Source organism: Siniperca chuatsi, linkage group LG24 (assembly GCF_020085105.1).
Source record: "Siniperca chuatsi isolate FFG_IHB_CAS linkage group LG24, ASM2008510v1, whole genome shotgun sequence".
NCBI lineage: Eukaryota > Metazoa > Chordata > Actinopteri > Centrarchiformes > Sinipercidae > Siniperca > Siniperca chuatsi.
The window spans coordinates 8986144-9007548 of record NC_058065.1 but is presented as its reverse complement, the minus strand read 5'-3'; the positions used below and the strand labels follow the sequence as shown (position 1 = coordinate 9007548).

General features: G+C 37.5%; 1 protein-coding gene across 8 annotated transcripts in view; it reads left to right on the top strand.

The window, feature by feature from the left end:
- The window catches only part of LOC122872190 (voltage-dependent L-type calcium channel subunit beta-4-like), a 30907-nt gene extending 11172 nt beyond the window's left edge, over nt 1-19735 (top strand). For 2 of the 8 annotated variants that reach the window (XM_044188069.1, XM_044188074.1), the window contains 11 exons: nt 54-181; nt 2594-2670; nt 3149-3168; nt 5645-5725; nt 7009-7067; nt 7480-7589; nt 8141-8292; nt 10565-10660; nt 11272-11457; nt 12838-12852; nt 13032-19735. In XM_044188069.1, the coding sequence (XP_044044004.1) occupies nt 54-181; nt 2594-2670; nt 3149-3168; nt 5645-5725; nt 7009-7067; nt 7480-7589; nt 8141-8292; nt 10565-10660; nt 11272-11457; nt 12838-12852; nt 13032-13295 (1188 nt within the window). In that variant the 3' untranslated portion in view covers nt 13296-19735. The remainder of the gene's footprint in view (nt 1-53; nt 182-2593; nt 2671-3148; nt 3169-5644; nt 5726-7008; nt 7068-7479; nt 7590-8140; nt 8293-10564; nt 10661-11271; nt 11458-12837; nt 12853-13031) is intronic. The other 6 variants (XM_044188072.1, XM_044188076.1, XM_044188071.1 and 3 more) reach the window with 4 other exon arrangements.
- The last annotated feature ends 1670 nt before the right edge of the window (nt 19736-21405 follow it).

Below are 21405 nucleotides of genomic sequence, written 5' to 3'. Positions count from 1 at the left end.
TGAAACATGAACTTGTGTTTTTGTACCTCCTTTTTTTATGTTATCGTCCTCAGAAGTTCAACAATGACTGGTGGATCGGTCGGTTAGTGAAGGAGGGCTGTGAGATCGGCTTCATCCCCAGCCCTCTGAAGCTCGAGAACATCCGGCTCCAGCAGGAGCAAAAGAGAGGACGAGTCCAAGGGTAAGTAACAGAAAAACACACTCTCACTGTTTGTCTCATAAACTAAGCACTATGTGGTCTCAACAACATTTAAATTAGTATTCGAGGTAATTGCAGGTAATTGCTGTACAGTGTTATTCTTTAAAATAATTGGGAATGTGGTATACTGACAACTATACAACAAACTATAAAAGGCACTTAAGCTATGTAAGAAGATATTTTCCATAAAAATTAATTGGTTAACAGCTTTACATGTGCAGAATAACAGATAAAGTTAAAATCACTGAAAGGAACAGGCTCACTGGCTGAACTTGACCCTCTATGACCCTTCCGCAGTTGCTCAAAAATATCATTAACCATTCCTTTCATTGACTTTATTTTCTACTCCATACTTATGTATTACCTTTACATTCAAACAACTCCCGAATGCCTCTTTTGCTCTTTACTGCAGCTATTAGTGTTTACCACCACTTTATCTCATTACCTTTAGTTATGATTATGTTTTTCAATCATCATGCAACTCCATGGGTGTTGGGGGTGTTTTGATACAGAAAATAGTCAGACATGCCACTAATTGGTTGATTTTGTAAAGGGCCGTAGCTACCATTGGGTGCACTGAGGTCATGTCCTCTGTATTGTTTTCTGAAAATGTGGGGTTTTAACGACCTGAGGGGAGTACATCCTACAGTTACGCATAAATTATACTTGGTGGGATCTTTAAAAGCTGATTACTTCATATTCTGATATTTGTGAGACTCAATTTCTTGAATTGCGACAGTTTTAAGCAAAACGAACAAAGAAACAAACAAAAACTCAGTAATACCAGGGATGACAATTATAATTCTGGCAGTATGGAGACACCTTTTGAAAAAGCCTTTAAGACCATCATGGGAGGGATTATTATTAGAGAGATAACATTTACAAAAAATAACACTGAACTACAGCTCAAATTAGTTAATTAATTCATTAGTCAATCAACAGACCATTAATCAACAACTATTTTGGCAATCGATAAAGTGTTTCAGTCATTTTTCACCGTTATATGATATTTTATAGACCAAACGATTGATCAGTTAATCGAGAAAATAAATGTCAGATTAATCGAAAATGAAAAAGATCGTTATTTGCAGTCCAAATTTGAAAATGATTTTCACTGTGGGAATTTGGACTCAAGACTTCAGCATTCCTGCACCCAACTCATTAGTCACATTTGTACACATTTTGATGGAGAACAAACACTATGGAGGCTCTATTATGCTGTCAAAGACACAGCTGGTGTCTGTCCATACAGCTCCTGAGCAGCCCGGGGTTAGACTGATACACACAATAAAATGATTTAATCAAATACAGTAGCATAGATTTTGTCCAGTAACTCCTTGGTAAAAGGCTAATAAGCTCTCCGATTTTGAATTCTACTTTGACCCAGGTCTGCTCATGACTCATGACTATTTACTCCATGACTTCTACTTATGCCAACTGTACCAGTGAAACAGTTTCAATAGCTCTAATTAGCGGTCCTATCAGCCTCCTAGTTTCCTTGTGTGTGTAATGTGTCTTGAAGGTTCTGTCATCCAGAATTTGTACAGTAACTCACATGCACTTCCTCAAGCCTTCTTGTTGAGTTTAATGCTAATCTTACTAGACTGGAGTGCTGCAGCGCTTCACTTACTAGCTTGGCTTCTGTGTCTCACAGACAAGGGGAGACATTTGAACCCCATTAACCAGGACTACATTTTCACTGTAACTGAAAAAATGGAAAAGCCCCTCAAGATAAAATTTGAAGTTACAGCTGAAAAAATCAAATGGTAAAGGACAAATGGACGAGCAAATGCAAAAGGGAGGGAGGTAACAAACAAGACTACTTTACTTTTTGTTATTTTGATATCAGATTTCCTTGTTTTTTGTATTCTTTTTTCTTTTAATACCTAATACTTTGTGCATATAAAATCAGAAAAAGCAAAGAAAGGACTGACTTTATAATTACAAACTGAAGGCCTTAATTTGTTGTCAGTATTACAGTGAATAAAACTGAAAATCTTTACTTTTATGGCCTTGGACTGCTGACATTAGTGGATTTGCTTTGCTTGACAACTTTACAATTTGTGATACCAAGTGGAAGATGTAATCACCCAAAAAATAGTGAATACAATTAATTAGACGTGAACATTTTGCAGTTGATAGCTCATATTTACTGTCAATCTGGCACGACTTGAACGCACCACGTTTTTTTCCCCCTACCTTTTTGTGATCTATTAACCCTGCAACACAAAAGTATTGTTAATCAATATTTTTCTCCCATGTTTTGCACCTTTCCTCTGCAGTGAATGATCATTTTAAGCCTTGGCAATTTTATTTTGTTACTTTTTCTTTCATTTTCCACATTAATACCATGGTGTGTTTCTGTCTTTCTTTATCCCCTCTTGTCTTTTCCAGTAAGTCTGGAGGGAACTCTTCTTCCAGTGTAGAGGATGAGGTATCTGCCTCTATCCGCCCTCTCATATCCTCGGCAGGTGAGGACATCGGACAGGGGGAGAGGGCTGTTAATAGGCAGCTGCCAGCTTAGAGCCAAGCTTCCTGAACCGCAACAACATAGAAAGAATAAGACTCTAAAGCCTTCCCATGTCTCTGCATAGAGCATAAGTTCACTGCGTAGAGTTGTTGGTACATTTTCCCATGATCCTCCTCTTCCTCCAGTTGAGGACTGCAGGCGCTCTGAGACTGGGGCTTACCACAGTGTGAACCCAACGACAAGACTATGAACCCCCCCTGAACTGCACTCATGTGACTTTGTGAATATAACCTTAGGACAATAGAAATACTTTTTATGTTTATTATGCCAGTTTTCCTTGATAGGTTTCATTTGCTAAGAATTATGATGAAAAGTTGCTTATGTGAAGCATGTTTGAATGTTTCTGAGATATTATGGCGGCGCCTCCCCTAGCAGCAGCTACTGACAACACTGTCACTGTCTTCTCTCCCCTCCTACAGGAAAGCAGAAACAGAAAGTGGTAAGTTGGTGACGGTAAAACCCACTCATTTACCATCCACTAGACTCTTGTTGCTGCCATCATAAAATGACAGGAACTAGTAGCACTGACAGGAAGTTACAACCTCATATCACATCCTAGGGCACATAATACTTCAGCCCTACTGAAGTATACATTGCCAAATCATCACCATTCCTGTGATGCCAAAGTACTGTAGTGCCAAGTGTAATAACTACAACTGCCTTTACACGGGATACTTTTGATCTCAGTACTTTTAATAAAGTTTTGGGGAAAGCAATTGTTATTTTACAACTTCATACATTCATCATATTTTTAGTGGTTAACAGTCGAAGTGTAGAGGATACAACACTAAAATGCAATATTAAAGGAATAGTTAGAAAATTTGGGGAAATTCACTTATTCACTTTCTTGCCGAGAGTTAGAGGAGAAGATCGATACCACTCTTACGTCTGCATGTTAAGCATGAAGTTGCAGCCAGCAGCTTGTTAGCTTAGCTTAGCACAAAGACTGGAAATAGGGGGAAACAGCTAGCATGGTTCTGTCCAAAGGTAAAAAAAAATCTGCCTAGCGACAAACAAGATATTACATGGTAATTAGTGAGCTGTGGTAGGCAGATTTTCCAGTCTTTATGCTAAGCTAAGCTAACTGTTGCTTTATATATTTACTGCAGAGACATGAGAGTAGTATCAATCTTGTCATCTAACTCTCTGCAAAAAAAACAATTTTCCTAAAATGTCCTTTTAAATACACAACAAGAGTCTAAGGACAGAGGTGTGCTGGGCAGAAAAAGCGACATACGCAAATGTTTGCTAGTGCCAGCAGTGAGACTAAAAATGTCTTGAGGGTGGTGCTAGAAGAGAAAAACCATGGAGTCATTAAAATCAAAATGGATTATCCCCTTAGAAGAATGAATGTTCTCAGAACATGAAGATACCCTCAGGCACTATGGAAGCAAAGAAAGCAACTGAATGCCTAATTGTGAAATGTAACCACTACTAAATACTTAATGTTGAACCTGAAATACTAATGTACAGCATAGAAATATTTCACTTTGAAAAACATCCATCTGAATATATTTGGTTTGAATTTACAGTTTCAGATAGAAAATTCAAGTGTCCAAAAGTTGTAAGTTGCTCTTTTTTGGTTCATTTTTGGATCTAAGTTTGAGGTCAAGACAAAAAACAAAACAAAAACATGTTCTCAAATTGGATTGGTAAAATTAGGAAACCAAAATTCAAGATGAAAAATTCAAACCTGAACATTTTTGACTCTACCTTAATTTTTAGATCAAAAAATTACTTTGAATAGAGAAAAAAAAAATCAGTTGTCATGGAGATAGCTCAGTGCACTAAGTGTACTATATCTCCATGACTCCATGATTTTTTTTTTGTCAAACTCCCATGAAACTGGAAAAAGCTAGTACGTTGGCCTTGAGTTAAGGTTTTTTTTCATATATATAAATATATATATATATATATATTTGAACACTGATGAATACTTTCTATCTGAATGTAATGAACCCCAGTAAAGATACTTAAAATCAAGTTTTCAAGAGGAAAATTCAGACCGCATTGATATAGCTAGATAAAGTAAAATACTTCAGTGTTATAAGTTTAGTGGTATTTGACATTACTATTTTAGTATTTCAACATTAAGTATCCAGTAGTGATTAAACGTTACGTATAAGAATTAAATTCTTTGCTTTGTATCCATAGCCAGTGTCCAGTGTGTTTTTGAACTGACAGGTAACCATGTTTGACTATAAATTACAAAGAAATAGACATAGACTTTAGTAATACTGTAGGAATAATTTTGCTTGTCAGGTCTGCATCTTTAAATTAATTCACATAACTACATAATATATCTAGTATAACCACTTTGGCATGGTACAGCGTCGTCGTGCTATTTTTTATTGTGTACTTGGTCTGTTACTGTGTTAATTGGTTAGACTGTAGTTGTGTGACTATTTTATAACATCAGTGTAGCCATCACATCCATCCATCCATGTAGCAAATGATAAAAAATGCATTAGTCAAAATGTAATAACATGCTCCTTTAAAGGTGTTGAAAATCGGAAAAAATCTTTTAATGAAGTCACTTGCCAAAAGATGTATTGATTGCTTAAGACTGATTGTATACCAATTATAAATATATAATATATGGTACATTATCAGGAAATCTCAGTTAAAATATTCTGACATTTTGCAGGAAATAATTACATCAATACATTAATTTTTCCCGTTTTGTTTTTATTACATTTTGACAAGTTGCAACAAGTTACATTATCATTTGCTACATGCCTCAACGTGGCAATACACAATTTAACACATCTGATTGTAATTCAAGGTCAGCTGACTCAACAGTCCATTACAGCTGTCTGCTCTGGATATTTTGGTGTTTTCTGTGGAGTTATTATGGTCCATTGTCTAGTTTGTAATAAGTTACTGCTGTTGATTGAATGTGTTTGTGTTAACAGACGGAGCACGTCCCCCCGTATGATGTGGTTCCCTCCATGAGGCCTGTAGTGCTTGTGGGACCCTCCCTCAAAGGTTATGAGGTGAGCAGAAAAGCAAAAATATCCTTTTACTTTTGTCACTGATTAAGGGCCTTTGTTCAAACACCATAAATAGCACTGATGCTGCGTCACTGAATGACACCCAAAAAACAGAGATTATTACATGTGATGTTTACCAGTGCAAAAAGGACAAGAGTACAGAAAGGAGATGAGTCCTGTACGTCTTTCCCTGAATACCCCAAAATAGCTCGCTGTTGGTGCAGTTAATTGTGAGTGTGTCATCGCCCACATAACATCCAGACTAACAAGGAGACTTAAGAGGTCAGATGAAAATATGTTGTGTAATTGGCAGATTTTGGCTTTTCTGTGAAGAGCATCCGCAGTAAACTGTCTCATTGCTTTCATTGCTGTTTATAAATGTATTTTTTAGTATGCACAGAATATTAGGAGTGAAATGCAGTGCTGTAATTGTCTTGATGTACACAGACGATACGAGAGCTATTAATCGTCATTAAAAGAAAATAAGAGAGAAGAAAAAAATCCTAACTACAAAAATACTTGAAGTTCAGATACAACAGCAAAGTTACTCTAGAAAATGAGTCATTGTGAGTCATTTATTCTACTGTTGGTCACATGATAACTATTTGATGACTTCACATCCATCCTGTTCCACTCAGATAAGGCATCATATGTCATTATGGTTTTTTAGCAGCCGAAGAAATGCCATCTGTCTTGTTCTCCTGGATTTGCCTGATGGATGGGGCTTATTCATATTTAGGGTAATTACGGGGCTGGAGCCTATCCCAGCATGCATTGGGCAGGAGACAGGACAAACACTGTGGACAGATTATCAGTGTATCACAGTACTAACACATAGACAAACACATTTAAAAACTACCATTCCCACCTATTGCAATTACAAGTCTTCAGTCCAACAATTTAATTTAACTGTTAGGGGAAACCAGAGGACTACACACAGAAAGATTCAGCTGGATACAAATGCCACAAGTTTATGTTTTATTTAACCAGGAAAGCCTCATTGAGATTAAAAATCTATTTTTTCAGGAGTCTTCTGGCCAAGATAGGCAGCAATAACAATGACTTATAGAGCAACAACAATAAGACAGATAACACTAAAATATTCCACAAAGTTAAGCAGAAATGCAATTATAAAATCATGAATAACAATTCTAATACAGTCATGTAAAATATTTCATCCTAAAAACAACATACAGTATATTGCACCCAATAACCAAATAACAGACCTGTTCAAAGATAACTACTTTTTTACTTTGTTTGCCAAACTCTTCCCTTTTTCTATGCAGGTAACAGACATGATGCAGAAAGCACTGTTCGACTTCCTCAAGCACAGATTTGATGGCAGGTAAGACAAATATTAATTCTGCCCTGTAGTAGTTTGGCAAATGTCATATTTTGACTTAAGTTGGCTCAATGATGCATCTCACCACTGCGTTCTAGCAAGTTTAAATTACTTTCACTGCTCCTTAAATTACAGTTCACAAACTCACGTATCAGGTCACATATCTTCTTTTGAATACAGCCAAAAGTGGCTGAGCAGTGAGGTTTCGAGAACTGTTGTGCTGCACATAATGAATAAGTTCTCACATCCTGCCACTTTGAGGAATGTACAAATATATATATATATATATATAAGAAATTTTTTTTTGTCCACAATATGAACAAAATATATCACATCACAGAGGATCTAACTAATTCATCTTAATTAATCTGTTTTCATGTATAAAAATGTTTATTCTTTCTCACCATTTTTACAGGATATCTATCACACGGGTCACGGCAGATATATCATTAGCCAAGAGGTCTGTTCTCAACAACCCCAGTAAGAGGGCCATCATTGAAAGATCCAACACTCGCTCCAGCTTAGGTAAGAAAACTCTGCATGTTCCACTGTGCTCAGTTTATTTTCAGGTTAGTCTGTTTAAAATGGAAAACATAGCTACCTTTTTTTTTTTTTTTTTACATTATTTGCACACATGCAGAAACTTTAAAATGTTTACTGGAGCTCATTCAACCCACTTTTCCTTAGACAGTTTAGACAGACCTGTGTAACTCTACAGTATGTTTAAACCTGCATTAACTGATTTTTTGGCCACTTGGGGCAGCGGAAACAAGCTGTGAACACAACACACGTTATCGCAATTTATGTTGATATGGCTAATGTGTTAGTTATCAGTTGCCAATCTCACTGCCAATTAACCTCCATTTGGAGTAATTTTCTGTGGGTTTGTCACTACGAGCAACCTCTTTCACATTAAAGTAGTTGTTTGATCCATTATTACTATCATAAGATAGATTAGAGCAGCAAAAAACAGGGACAAGGCTGATTGGAGCGAATTGTTGATAATAGAAACAAATTAGAACTGTGCAAACGTCTAAATTTGTATCGTGCATTTGAAAAGTATCTTGTCTCATCAGCTGAGGTGCAAAGTGAGATTGAGAGGATCTTTGAGTTGGCCCGCTCCCTGCAGCTGGTGGTGCTGGACGCTGACACCATCAACCACCCAGCCCAGCTCCTCAAGACCTCCCTGGCCCCCATCATTGTTCATGTTAAAGTCTCCTCGCCAAAGGTAAGGAGTGTTGTGTGAACATGGCCAAACATGAAAGACACATCTCAAAGCAATAAGATCAGTTTAACTCTCTGTGACAAGCTCAGTAGCAGGTTTATGTCAATATTGTCAAGCCTGGACAAAACGTAGCATAAGAAACTTAATCATGGGATATAATCTCCACAGCTACTGTCCCACAGAGTCATTCAGTTCGTGGAGACAAACAGCAGGAACACCTAGACATGTTAAAGGTAACACTCTCTATGTTAGGTTGATATTTACCCTCCACCTGGTGTAGCAGCTCAGCACAAGCATAATACTGTACTTTAAAGCCACTGACTAACATGCAAGGCTTTTTAATTTAGCGTTTGGAGTCAGTAGAGACTTCAAATCTGCACCAAATAATCTACACAGTGGCACCTTTGCATGGAAGAGTACGTCTGCTGCACTTCTTCCCTCTACACTGGGACTAAAGCAGTAACCAGAGTAGTTGTCTGGCTGTGAAGGGTGAATAATTTGATGTGCTCACACAAGAGAACCTCCCAAATACGACCACAGATCAGTGAAGATGCGTCTTCAAATTTTTATTGAAACGGTGCACTCGTTTAAAGGCAGCCACATCCTCGTCAGCTGACTTTCACACCACACCCTCCTAGCATGCAAAATGCTCGCTTTGCAACAGGAAAACTGACCAATGGCAATGGCAGTTTTATTTATATAGCACATTTCATTTCAAGTAAATTCAATGTGCTTTACATTGAAAGGCCAAATATAAAGATATAGGCATAAACATGAGAACTTAGGTAACATAAGCAACATAAATATAAGAATATAAGCATGAGTAAAATTCAGAAACTGAATCAATGAAGCATACACCCAACGTACATTAAACATACCACACAGAAATATGAACAAAAACACCAACACAATCAAATAGAAACCGCTGTCCTATCACATAGCCGCACATGGAACCACTGTACAAGGAACAGATAACTTAACCTAATTTTAACCTGTAACCAAGTCTTAACCCTCAAAAAGCAGACTCTACCCGTGGGGACCAAAAATTTTTGTCCATTCATGCATTCATGTTAAAGTCCCCACCGGGATATAAGAACATGTTTGGATAATCCTGCAAATAGAGCATTACAGTAGTCTAACCTGCCAGTTTCTGAGAGTCAGTTTGAGATATGAATGCTCTAAGTTTTTATATATACATTTTTAAGTGATAAAACGCTACAAACAAATCAGGAAGCAGCAATATCACCCGTAAAAAGCAGGAGACAGGATTTTAGAAATACTTAGGTCATGAGTCATGAGTCCCTCCCTCCCAAACATGAGCAGACATTAAAAGGAAAGCCTTTTACATTTTTTTTATTATTATTTGAATTGTGATTTTATTCATTTATTTATAGTTTTTGTTAATTATATGTCCCTTCATTTGGGTCATTAATTCTGTTGGTTTAAAATAGTCACATTTAAATACTTTGAGTTGATACTGGAATAAAGTAAATAGTTTTTAATTGCAGAATGTTAACTCTCCATCAGGTTGATAAAACTCCCAAATTCCCAGAGGAAATGCAGGAGGACATGAGCTCAGTGTCCTCAGTGGTAGTAAGACCAGTCCACAACGAAAAGCACATTTTTATTTTATTGTGCAAACATATTTAAAATAAAAGATACAACTGAAACTATTTTTTTCTCTCAAGAACCACGTGGATATTCACCAATAATGGTGCTGGAACATTAACATGCATAATGTGTGAACAGGCATAGATTAAGTGGATCAGTAGGTCAGGCTATTTAAACAAAATGCACTAAAGTAGGCAGTAAATTGTTAAATTAATAAATCCTATAGTCCATAAAACATAAAGATAATAGACATGTAAAAAAGCTATTCAAAACAGCCATCACTTTAAATCATTAATATGAATCTAAAAGTGGAAAAATAAACTCCTACACCAGAGTTACCACAACTCTGAAGAATACAGAACTTTGCTAAGTTTTGGTTGCATTATGTTTTTCTGGTCATATATATATATATATATATATATATATATATATATATATATATATATATATATAAAACTAGCACTATTAAATCTCTGTACACACAATCACATCCTCAGTTGTTGAAAAATACCTCCCATTACTCATAAACTAGAATCCCTTCATTTCTGCACTCATCATGTGATGAGGAGGGTAGCGGGTGACCTGGACCGAGTGCACCCAAAGCTGCGATACGTTTGGTTCAGTGTAACTGGAGCATCATGTACTTTCCTACTCTGCCATCCAGGTTCTGCAGAGGCTAGTCAAATCCAGAGGGAAGTCCCAGAGCAAACACCTGAATGTGCAGCTTGTAGCAGCTGACAAATTGGCCCAGTGTCCTCCAGTAAGTGGCCATCCTTATATACTGGCTAATGGCATGTTGACCTCCTACTTTTATTGTTTTTTATGTTAAAAAATTAAGTTCTCAAATATGTTCCTGCACTCAGAGACAAATGTCTCCCGAGCTCAAATGAGATTCAGACATATTTTTTGTATCTTAAAACCAAAATAACTACTTTGCAAATATATTTTTGGATTCACACATCACATTGCAAACATGGAATTGGCTGCATTCATTTGAGGTTTTAATGGGATTCCTTGTTCCTTAGAACAAGCTAGCTGAATTTATTCATTTTTTTCCGCTCACAAATCTACTCCAGCCAGTTCACATTGTTTCAACCAATCACAGCAGGTATGTGGTTATTCAGTCCAACCAATCAGCTCCTTAATCCTAAATCTGATATTTTGTAATTTATGTTGGTTTCTCTATATTAACATTATAGATTTACACTAACTTATTCAAGTACAATACAATACTAATATTCTTTGCACAGTACATAGCAACACAGCAGGAGCTCACATAAAATGTTAGTGTGAAGATAATTTACGTCTTATCTCATTTTCATCCTTAGCGTCATACCTGCTTTCCTCCCTCTTACCATCTGCTGCTAACAGGAAATGTTTGACATCATTCTGGACGAGAACCAGCTGGAGGACGCCTGTGAGCATCTCGCTGAATACCTTGAGGCCTACTGGAAAGCAACCCATACCTCGATGGCGACGCCCTTAAACCCCTTGCTGGGACGCAACCTGGGCCCCACCACCCTCACCCCTTACCCCACCAGCATCTCTGGACTGCAGGTACATATCCACTAGTCCCAAGTTGTTTAGTTTATCTATAGAGCTGTCCACACAGTGTCTGTGGAGATAATAAAGGTAAGAGAGAGACACAGGATAAGAGGAATCATTTCGCCCTTTAATTCAAACCATTAGGAACCTTATAAACGTCCTGACTCTGCAGTATATTTGATTTTAAAATGCATATTAGAGGAACAATGGTTAGACATTTCCACACCTGTCTAAATTTATGTGTGAGACAAAGCCAAGCAAGTAGTTAAACCCTTGTGTTTCTGTTGCTTCTTAACCCAAATACATAGTCTCATGTGATGAGAAAAATGTTCAGAGTCGAGTTGTTTCATCTGAATGTCTTTGTCAGAAATGAGTTTACATAATCCACATATTACATAGTAAATTTTCTGAGTCATTACCATAGGCCACTCATAAGAACCATAGCTGTTAGATAAAGGTGAATGACTCAAAAACATCCAATATTTAGTGGCTCTGTAAACAAACATTATGATCCTTCCTCAAACACACTGCCAATTGGTGAAACTTGCCATCCTCTCATCACCTTGCCAAGATTGGGTGAAGCTGCTTTACTTCATTACTTTAGTGTATTTTGTTAACAAGCATGAAAAGCCAAATTTGATCATGGCTGCTAGAGCTCGGGGACTCCACTGCAGACCAGGTGCATGAAAAGAAGATGAAATCAAGGAAATCAAAGTCTTTTTTTTGCATTTTCGACCCCCAAAGCAGCCAATTCAGTGACTGTAGAGAACCAGTGAGAACTGACCTGTAGGGGAAAATAAACGTATTTTTCAAGGGCAGTTCTTGCCTTTTTGATCAATAGTTACACGGTTACTGAAATAATCAGGTTTTATCCATAAAGGAATGGTTCTGCATTTTGGGAATCATGCTTACCTGCTTTCTTGTCAAGAGGCTAGCTCTTTCCACCTGTTTCCAGTCTGTATGCTAAGCTAACCGTCTCCTGGCTCCAGCTTCATATTTACTGCACAAAAATGAGAGCGGAAGCAATCTTTTCATCTGACTCTCAGCAAGAAAGCGAATAAGCGTCTTTCCGAAAATGTCAAATACTGCCTTAACTAAAACATTTGGTTAGGGTTAGGGAAGGATTGTGGTTATGATTTTTAGAAAAGAAAATGTTAATTGTAGGTAGGTATTCCTTGTAAAGAACTGGTTTCGCACGTACGATGCATGTTTTGACTTTGTCGCTTGAAATGTCATCAAAAGTTAGGAACATTGTCGTTGCATGGGCTGCTTTGGGTATTTTCAACCCATTTTTTAATATTTCATGGGAATTTTACTTTTCGCTTTTTATGGGTACCACTATAATTCCCTCTTGTTAAATAAGGTTAATCTGTTTTGTCTGTTTGCCTCAAGATGAGCAAAACTACAGTACGTATAATTTCATCTCAGTAATAAAATGAATTTACTTTTCCTGAATTGGTGGAAAAGGATGATGTTACTATATAAACCTTGCCTAGTACTATGCATTGATGTCCAATCCTTTCATTGTCTGTGAAGTTGTGTTGTCTCCAGCCTTACTTGTGTCCTTGGTATGTTCATGTGATTAGCAGAGCCAAAGAATGCGACAGAGCAACCACACGGGAGACCATTCTACCCCGAATGAACGGCGCAACCTGATGACATCAGACGAAAATTACCACAACGAGCGAGCGCACAAGGGACGCAACCGCATGTCTTCTGGCTCACAGCATAGCCGGGAGCAGCAGGACCCCTACCAGGACTACCAGGACCCCTATCAGGATGCATACAAGCCACATCGCAATCGCAGTTCACCGGGCAGCTACAGCCATGACTCCCGGCACCGGCTCTGAGCCCACTTCTGTCATCACCAGGGCCCAAATGGTCCAGATTCCACCCAAAATAAACGCTGCAACAGAGCCAAAATGGTCCCAAATTGTACCCTTTTGTTTCGGTTTGCGTTAATTTGTTTTGTCTACCTGGCTATTTTTCACTTTAAAAGTCCAACAAAATCCTGTTCAGGTGTTTGTTTGTAATGAAGCTGCCAGGGTAACCCCCGTCAATCAACAGCGTGTGTAGTCGAGAGGTTCAGGATGCCAACATTAACTAATGCTGTAAAATGAATTCCTTTAATTTATGTTTCTGGGACCTTTTGGGATTGTACTAACACAATACTCAGCAGATGTGCAGCGCAGATTGTGCTTGTTGCCCGTGTCAGCAAGCTAATTATGGATAGTGGTCAGATGGTGATGGTGTATGGGCTTCTAAGTGCCTGGGACATCGCACCAAGTCGGAGGGAAGTCCACCGCACACAGACTGCTGAAGGCTGCTGACCCCTACCCTGGACCATGTATAAATCCGCTCACCATTTAGCTTATTGCATGCTGATAGATGATCAACCTCCGCATCCACTTCATTGATATTTTGTACCTAGCATTCTGGATTCTCCCATGTTGAGATGTAGATACAGAGGTCCAATTTTCTAAATCACCTGATTGTGTGGATAGGCGGTAGGCGGTGGGTTTGTGTGGGGGTGTGCAGATGATATCTGGCTGCTAGTTTTGAAAACTGGTGCTTCACATTCCCAAACTATTTTGCTATTTGAAAGTCACTTTGAGCAAGGCCAGCTTTTCTGTAGCATAGCTTTAGGATTTCATTTGGGTGAAGACCCTCACCGTCATAAGCGGAGCAGATTCTGATGGTGCTGGGATCAGATCTCAGTTGGAGGTTGCCTTCTGTGGGAGAAGGCAATACTGCTTCTGTTCTTAACAGCTAGCACTTGCAGAGTTAGAGAAGTAAGAAGCAATAGCTGTGAGAGTCTGTCAGATAGTGAAATACAATAGCAAAATACTACTTGAGATACCATTTGAGGTGTGGACCAGCATAAAAAACAATTCTGTGTGAACCTTTTGAGCAGTTTGGGATGTTCTGTCTGATATTTTTGGCCCTGCCAGCATGAAGAATAGGAATTGGAACAGTTTTTCAGTTTGATAGACCTAAAAGAGCATCTCCTGCTGAAATTACAGGTTGTTTTGCATTTAATAGCATTGAAATCAATGTTGTATAACATTAAAACAAAGGTACAGATGTTGGTTGGTTAGTCTTGCGATTGGTTCATGGCCATCAAAGTTCCTTCCTGTGGTTTTAGGGGATTAAAGCATTAAAAATGTGACATGGCAGGATCGGTTGCATCATGTTCATTCTCTGTGTAGCTGGCATGTTGTCCTGACTGCAGAGCATGTTCCTTCCAAACGTAAAATAGAACCCTACTTTTATCAAGTTGATGTTTGTAGACGTATAGGGCACCTTTCTCCAAAAAAAGAAGAAAAAAAGAAAAGAAAAAGATGCCCCAAATTACAGATGAATGATATCACTGGATCCATGAGGTTTGTAACTCACAGTAACTCAGTACACTGAAATAGCTAACAGAAGACTTTAAGTATTGGTTTATGTCATTCTGAAAGTTTAAAGTGTTTTAGTGGGTTGCATGACTCAAAAGTGGAGCCACCATAATGATAACAGCTTCTATTAATTCAGAATTATGGTTTAAGGTAGAAAGTGCACTGAAACAGTTGTCTTAACAGTGATAAAACTCCAACCCCAGCCCTCACAAAAGGTTCAGTTGAGATAACATAATGGTGCTTCGTATGGAAGCAGAGAGCTGCTGTGGTTGCTAATAATGTTTTTGTCATTATTATAATATACTGTACATATCTTATTCTTTTAAGATATCAAATTATCTTGTGATTACAACTTAATTATCTCATCTCAAGGTAACAAACAGTTCTAGCTAGCCAATTTTTAGCCAATTAATAATACATTTACATTAAATTAAAAAAGAAAACTATCACAGGATAATGGTCTTCCGTACTTTATAGCCTATCCACAAAGTCATTCCTCTCACCTTTGAGAGAAAGAGGTCTCAGGAAAAAGTAAGCAGCATTTGTTAACTTGAAATAATGAGATAGTTAAGTTGTTATCTTGGCGTGACAAAAATATAGTAATTACAAAAACCACAAGAACATAAATTGTTATCTGAACAGTTTGTCATCTTGAGATAATACAGTAATGGGACTTTTTGGCTACTTGAGGCTTCCGTAGGTTTTGGACAGGGAGGTCTTTCTGGAAAGACGAAAACTGAGTAAAGTGTGTCATCTGATTCATGTGTTCTCCTGGCAGCGTGTCTTTGTTTTGTCCTCGATGCACCTAAGAGGCGTGAAGAAGGATAATGTGCTGTATAATGATAAACAAGCTTATCCTCAATTCAGAAAGCTTGTTAGTTTGCTTTCTAATGCCACAAAATGTTAATATCCACAAACAGATCTAATTGTTAATTTCTTTACTGGTATGGAGGACCAAACCTGACATAAATGAACTAATTAAAATCTAGAAATCAATAAATTATTTAAAGTAAATGAACAAATAAGTTATATTTACTCAATAAAGAATTTTAAAATTTGATCTACAAAATGTACAGACAAATAAATGTGTGATAAGTTATATTCACATTATTTTGTTGATCTTTTATTAATTTTTTTTTTAATACATTTTTTTTAACTATTTATTCATTCCTTCAATCGATCTCACCAAAAACACACTGCCAGGGAATATATATTCTTTAAGGAAAAGAAATCACGGTGAAACAAGTGATTTTTTCCCCGATGTGCTCTCTGTTATCAGATATGTACAGTATAACAGACCATATTTGTCAGAAGAATTTTCTTTGGCATGTTTAGACAAATGTTGAAGCTACTTTTAACATTTAGACCCCTTCCCTTCTGACAAAAACGATGTACAGTAGTGACCGCTGCAGCACCAGATTAGCTTGGTGCCTTAAAAACAGTGAATGAACCTCTAACATGCTCAGAAAATAAATACTGGCTCAATAGAGGATCCATTCCCTTAAATATAATGAGTTGTAATGATTTTGATGATGTTGTCTTGATCTATACAGAGTGCTATTTAAACAGTTAAGGTTTGAATAACAAATCAAAAACTGCTTTAAAAAGAACAAAAGATAAGTTGGGAGTTGCTGCTTTTAGGGTCATTTCCATTTTTGAATTCTAACATCTCTAATGGTCTATCATAAATTAGTAGAAACATGCTCAGTGTGTTAAAGAGCAACTCCACACTACAGTATATCTTTCCTTCCTCCATGAAGGAAAATGTTGCTGCAAGGTTCATGTCTGTTGTACTTTTGACCCAATAGCACAGTTTGGTGTGGTCAGTATGTGTCATCAGTATGTTTGACCCCAGCTAACTGTAGGATTATGAACCTGGGTGTAGTTACTCTTTAAATCAATCGTATCACCAGACAAGAACATTGATATCGGACGATTCTGCAAAACCCCAGATAATGACAACAATTTTTTATGTTCAATGCCAACGTTTTAATCCACACAAAAACTTAAGTAAAAACGGCAAGCAGGGCGCAATAACATCTTGAAGTCTTGTTGTTACGGGAGGTTACCAGGCAACCAGCAGAGGGACTTCAGGAAGTTAATACCTCGCCAAAAGAATAGTCCAGCACATGTACAGATTAAATAATGGATATATATTATATAAAGTGTTAATCACTCTGGCTGCCCTGCCAACAACGCTGTCGAAAGATTCGTGGACGTTGTATTGTTTTTAGCAAATGAATTACATTCCCGTGGAAAAAAAAATTGCAAAAAGCAAATTTTGCCTATAGTGTTGTGCTTCTTATCAAATTCACATCACTATGGATCATCCATCGTTACCGACTGATTTGCAGCAGCAACACTGTTTTGCATGCTTTGGCGCTGAAGTTAGCATGCAGTTCCCTCCTATTTTCAGAAAATATATAATGCACTTCACTAACTCACCAGGAACACTAACAATGTCAGACACCTTGGTCCATGCATTTTTTTTTTTTTGTAACTACGCAAACGGACACATCGTAGATGATTGGGAAACCCGCCACAGCAATTATCAGCCTCTCCTCCCTTTTGCTTGGGGACTAATGTTTGGTCGGAACCAAAGTTTACACGATTGTCTTCTCTAGAATTATCTTGAGCAGAGGACTTCTTAATTCCGATTGGTTGCCACCAATCTGCGTCATAGCTCATTACCATAAAGTTGCCCGGACTTCAACTTTCCTCGACACTCACACCGTCCAAGATGCTCCGTGCCGCTGCTTGCCACCGGCTCACATAGAAAATGAGTCACTTTGACGCTCTCATCGGCAGCGGTCTGAACGCACAGTTAGAGGTGCTGCTAGGTGGATTTAGCTACTTTCAGACAGAGCCAGGCTAACTATTTCCCTCTGTTTCCAGTCTTTATACTAAGCTAAGCTAACAGGCTGCTGGCTTTAGCCTTATATTTCACACATAACAGTGAAAGTAATATCAATCTTCTCATCTAGCAAATAACTGCCTTAACTAAAACATTTGGTTAAGATTAGGGAAGGATTGTGGTTATGGTTTTTAGAAAAGAAAATGTTAATTGTAGGTTTGTGACAGAACAAGGACTCTGGTCTCCTATATAAAAGTCGGAGGTTATACATGACCTCCACACCCTTACTTTTCCCGTCACGTAAAGGGCACACTACTTCCTGCATTGGCACTGAACGTGCAGAATTGTCCAATATGAATGTAACTGGGGTTCCTAGCAGGCAGGTCTTGATAATATGTACTTCGATTTCTATGTAAACTGTTCAGGAGGAACGTCTTGAAAGTGCACCATCTTTTACTGTCACGCTGTGTAACTAATTCGTTATTTGAATCTTCAGAAAGTAAACGTAAATTCTGTCCTATATACGAGATATATGACTATCCCCAAGAATTGTACAGCCTGACACTATTTCAAAATGTCTTGAAGGGACCTCATTTGCAAGGCCTAATTAGAGCAACTTTCAAAGGAGATCATGGCCGAACACCACACTCCTCTTTTTTATACCCTGACAACAACTAAAGTCTGACCTGACATTAAATACTGAGCAAATGTTTTTCTGTGGTGCAGAGCAGCTCTTAATTTATTGATTTAAATGCAGAATAAGGTGTAAGGTATTTTCTCTTAATACATCACTTTGTATAGATCAGGATGAAAGGGGGAGAATAATTTTGAAAAACTTGTATAGCACAAAGTAATGAGCAAAAAACTAAGGTGTTTTTGAGCAACTGTTTGTACAATGTGAATCTAGAATAAGGGCACAGATTATTTCCAGAATCAGTTGATTTCTTTGCCCACATTCCCTGTTAATCTCTTTGTTGCACACTGTTTGTTAATGGACTGAAATATCAAGACTGCAAATGAAAAACGTGTTTTAATGCTACTGTTTATAAGCACGCTTATCCGTCTCATTCTGCCCCATAGCATTAATCTCATTGGTTGATTGAACAGTGAGCCATTTTCCATTCAAAATCAAACCAACCAATGTTGAGCTGGGCTGCTTGAGACAATCAGAAGGGATTTCCAGACCAGCGTCCCACCATCTCTCTCTTTGTAAATGCCCTAAAATGATAAGAGATGTTTGCCCCTATAAGTTGTGGAATTAGATCAGAACAAAAATAATGCCATGCTCACTCACAGACCTCAAAAACAGTCCGTCCTGGCTTTCTTTTACCTTTGTTTCACCTTTACCTGCAGCCAAACTTTTGCCAAAAATTGAACTTATTACTAATTTCATTTTTCACGGATTAAATCTCAAGGTGACCATAAAATACAGAATTTATTGGGAAGGATTTTCTTTGGTAAAATGTAAAACAGAATAGGAAAAAAAATAAACAAAAGAAGCAAAAGAACAAATATTTATTCCAGTAGAAAAGTAATAGATGAATATTTGCTGGTGATTATTTTTATAACAAATAAATGTATATAATGTCATTGAGAGATGCTATTTGCTGTATACATGTGCTGAAATGAGACGACGATGACGACCCATGTGGGACACTTGGAACAACAGCAAGGTCCAGTATACAAAGTTTCAGTAATTTGCAATACAAAACGGCATGCTGTTTTAAAATGAGGAACTTCATGTACTGTACTATGCAACCGCAAACTGTGTACATCGCTTCATGCTGTGGCTTCTCCAACCACCCTTTTCCAAGCAGCTTCATCTGGACTTTTAGAGGATTTTTGTGTTTATCTTTTTTTTTTCTGTGGAAGATGACAACCTAAGCGGTTAATGCGGTATTGCATGCATAATATACCATTCTAATTTATAAAAAGGAATTAAAGAAAAATACATGAAATTGGAGGTGATTGTGTTTAAGGCAAAGCTACAAGTGACTTAAAACATTTCTTTTTCAAAATAAAAGTCGTTCTAAAGTTGTCTACAGTATTGGTTTTTTTTTTAGTGTAATGAATGTTTGATTAACTCGAGACTCGAAAGGTTTCAGAAAGATTCACTTGCATTTCGTTGTTGTGTGGTGTATTTTGTTGATGCTTTGTTTCTCAATTTGTGATCTCTCGTGAGTTGCAAATCATTAACAAGGAAATTGACTGAAATGTTGACACATGGAGGCACTAAAATCACAGTATATTTTTAGCCAGTTACTAAATTCTAAACCTGAACCTGTGTGAAGCCTGATAGATCTAGTGTTGAAAAGCAGATACTTCTACCTGTTGTTGGCTGCTCTACTACTGTATTTAGCAGGGGTTTTCAAAGTCTGACTGTGCACTCCCTCAGTCAAAATCTTGTCAACAGGATGTATAATGTTGCTATGGAGTCAGTTAGCTGTTGACTACAACTTGAGGCCTTTTTTTGGGGACTATATCTTTATATTTTAGCACATTGGTATGATTAAGCAGCTCCTGTTGCATTGTACCTATGGACGTACAGACAACTATCACTGGATTACTTTGATACTGAAGAAAACTTAAAAACGTGATGCATAATCAGTCAATCAAACTTTATTTGTATAGCACCCTTCCTACAGTTTAGTGCTTCACATATGACCTACAACATGATAATAAGACAGCAGTGTAGACCGTAAGTGAAATAAAATAGATTAAAAAACAGCTGCTCTCACATGCGTAAAGCTAAAAGCTGCCTCACCAAGAGTTTTAGTTCTGAACTTTGCAGAACTAAAACTGATGAAGCAGCAGCAGCGCCCTCTGCTGTTCCTGGACTAATGTATAAAATAATATTTTAAAAAGAAGAAATCTCAATGAGAAATTTAAACTCCAGGTACTTCTTTGATTTGACTTGTTTACTTACTTAATGTTGATTTTTTTTTCCTCTAATGATTTTAGGCTATATGGTGCTTTTTGGATAGATAGACTGATATATAGATAGAGTGACAGAGTGACAGAGTGACAGAGTGATAGATAGATAGATAGATAGATAGATAGATAGATAGATAGATAGATAGATAGATAGATCTTACTTCGGCCTCCGTCATACACCACCTCCCCCATTCAAACCACCATGGAATCAATTAGCAAAATATACAATCACAGCCAGTTTCTATCTGCAGGACTCAAAGGGTATAAGTCATAGTTTTTGGTGAAGAGCCACATTGGGGCTATAAATCATTTCTGTGTTATCTATGTTGTTTATTTCCGTGTGCGTCTATTGTGATTGTTTATTTTGATCCTATTGTTGTTTAGTGTAGACACTTACCCTTTATAGATGATTGATCATCCTTTTTCAAGAAAACCTAAAAAAAAGTCTAAGCCAGAATCCTCAGATATAAAACAGCTCTTGATGATTAGCTCCAAACAAGAGAAGAAGATGTCTCAGTTCATCAGGGGCTCTTGAATTTAAATCAGGTCCAGGTGGGCTGATTTTGAGTGGACTGTTGGTGAAGTACTGTAAGTGTGTAGCGAAGGCTTCAGTGTAACTTTGTACAGTTGTCCCAATTTGTGTATTTTATTCCTTCATCAGTTCCTCTTTAAATAATCCAAATATGTCTTTATTAATGTCTGTAATGATTTCAGCATTTCTTCTTTCTTTGTTGATGAGTAAGTCATGTCCGCGCTTTTTCTCCCCTGATGAAG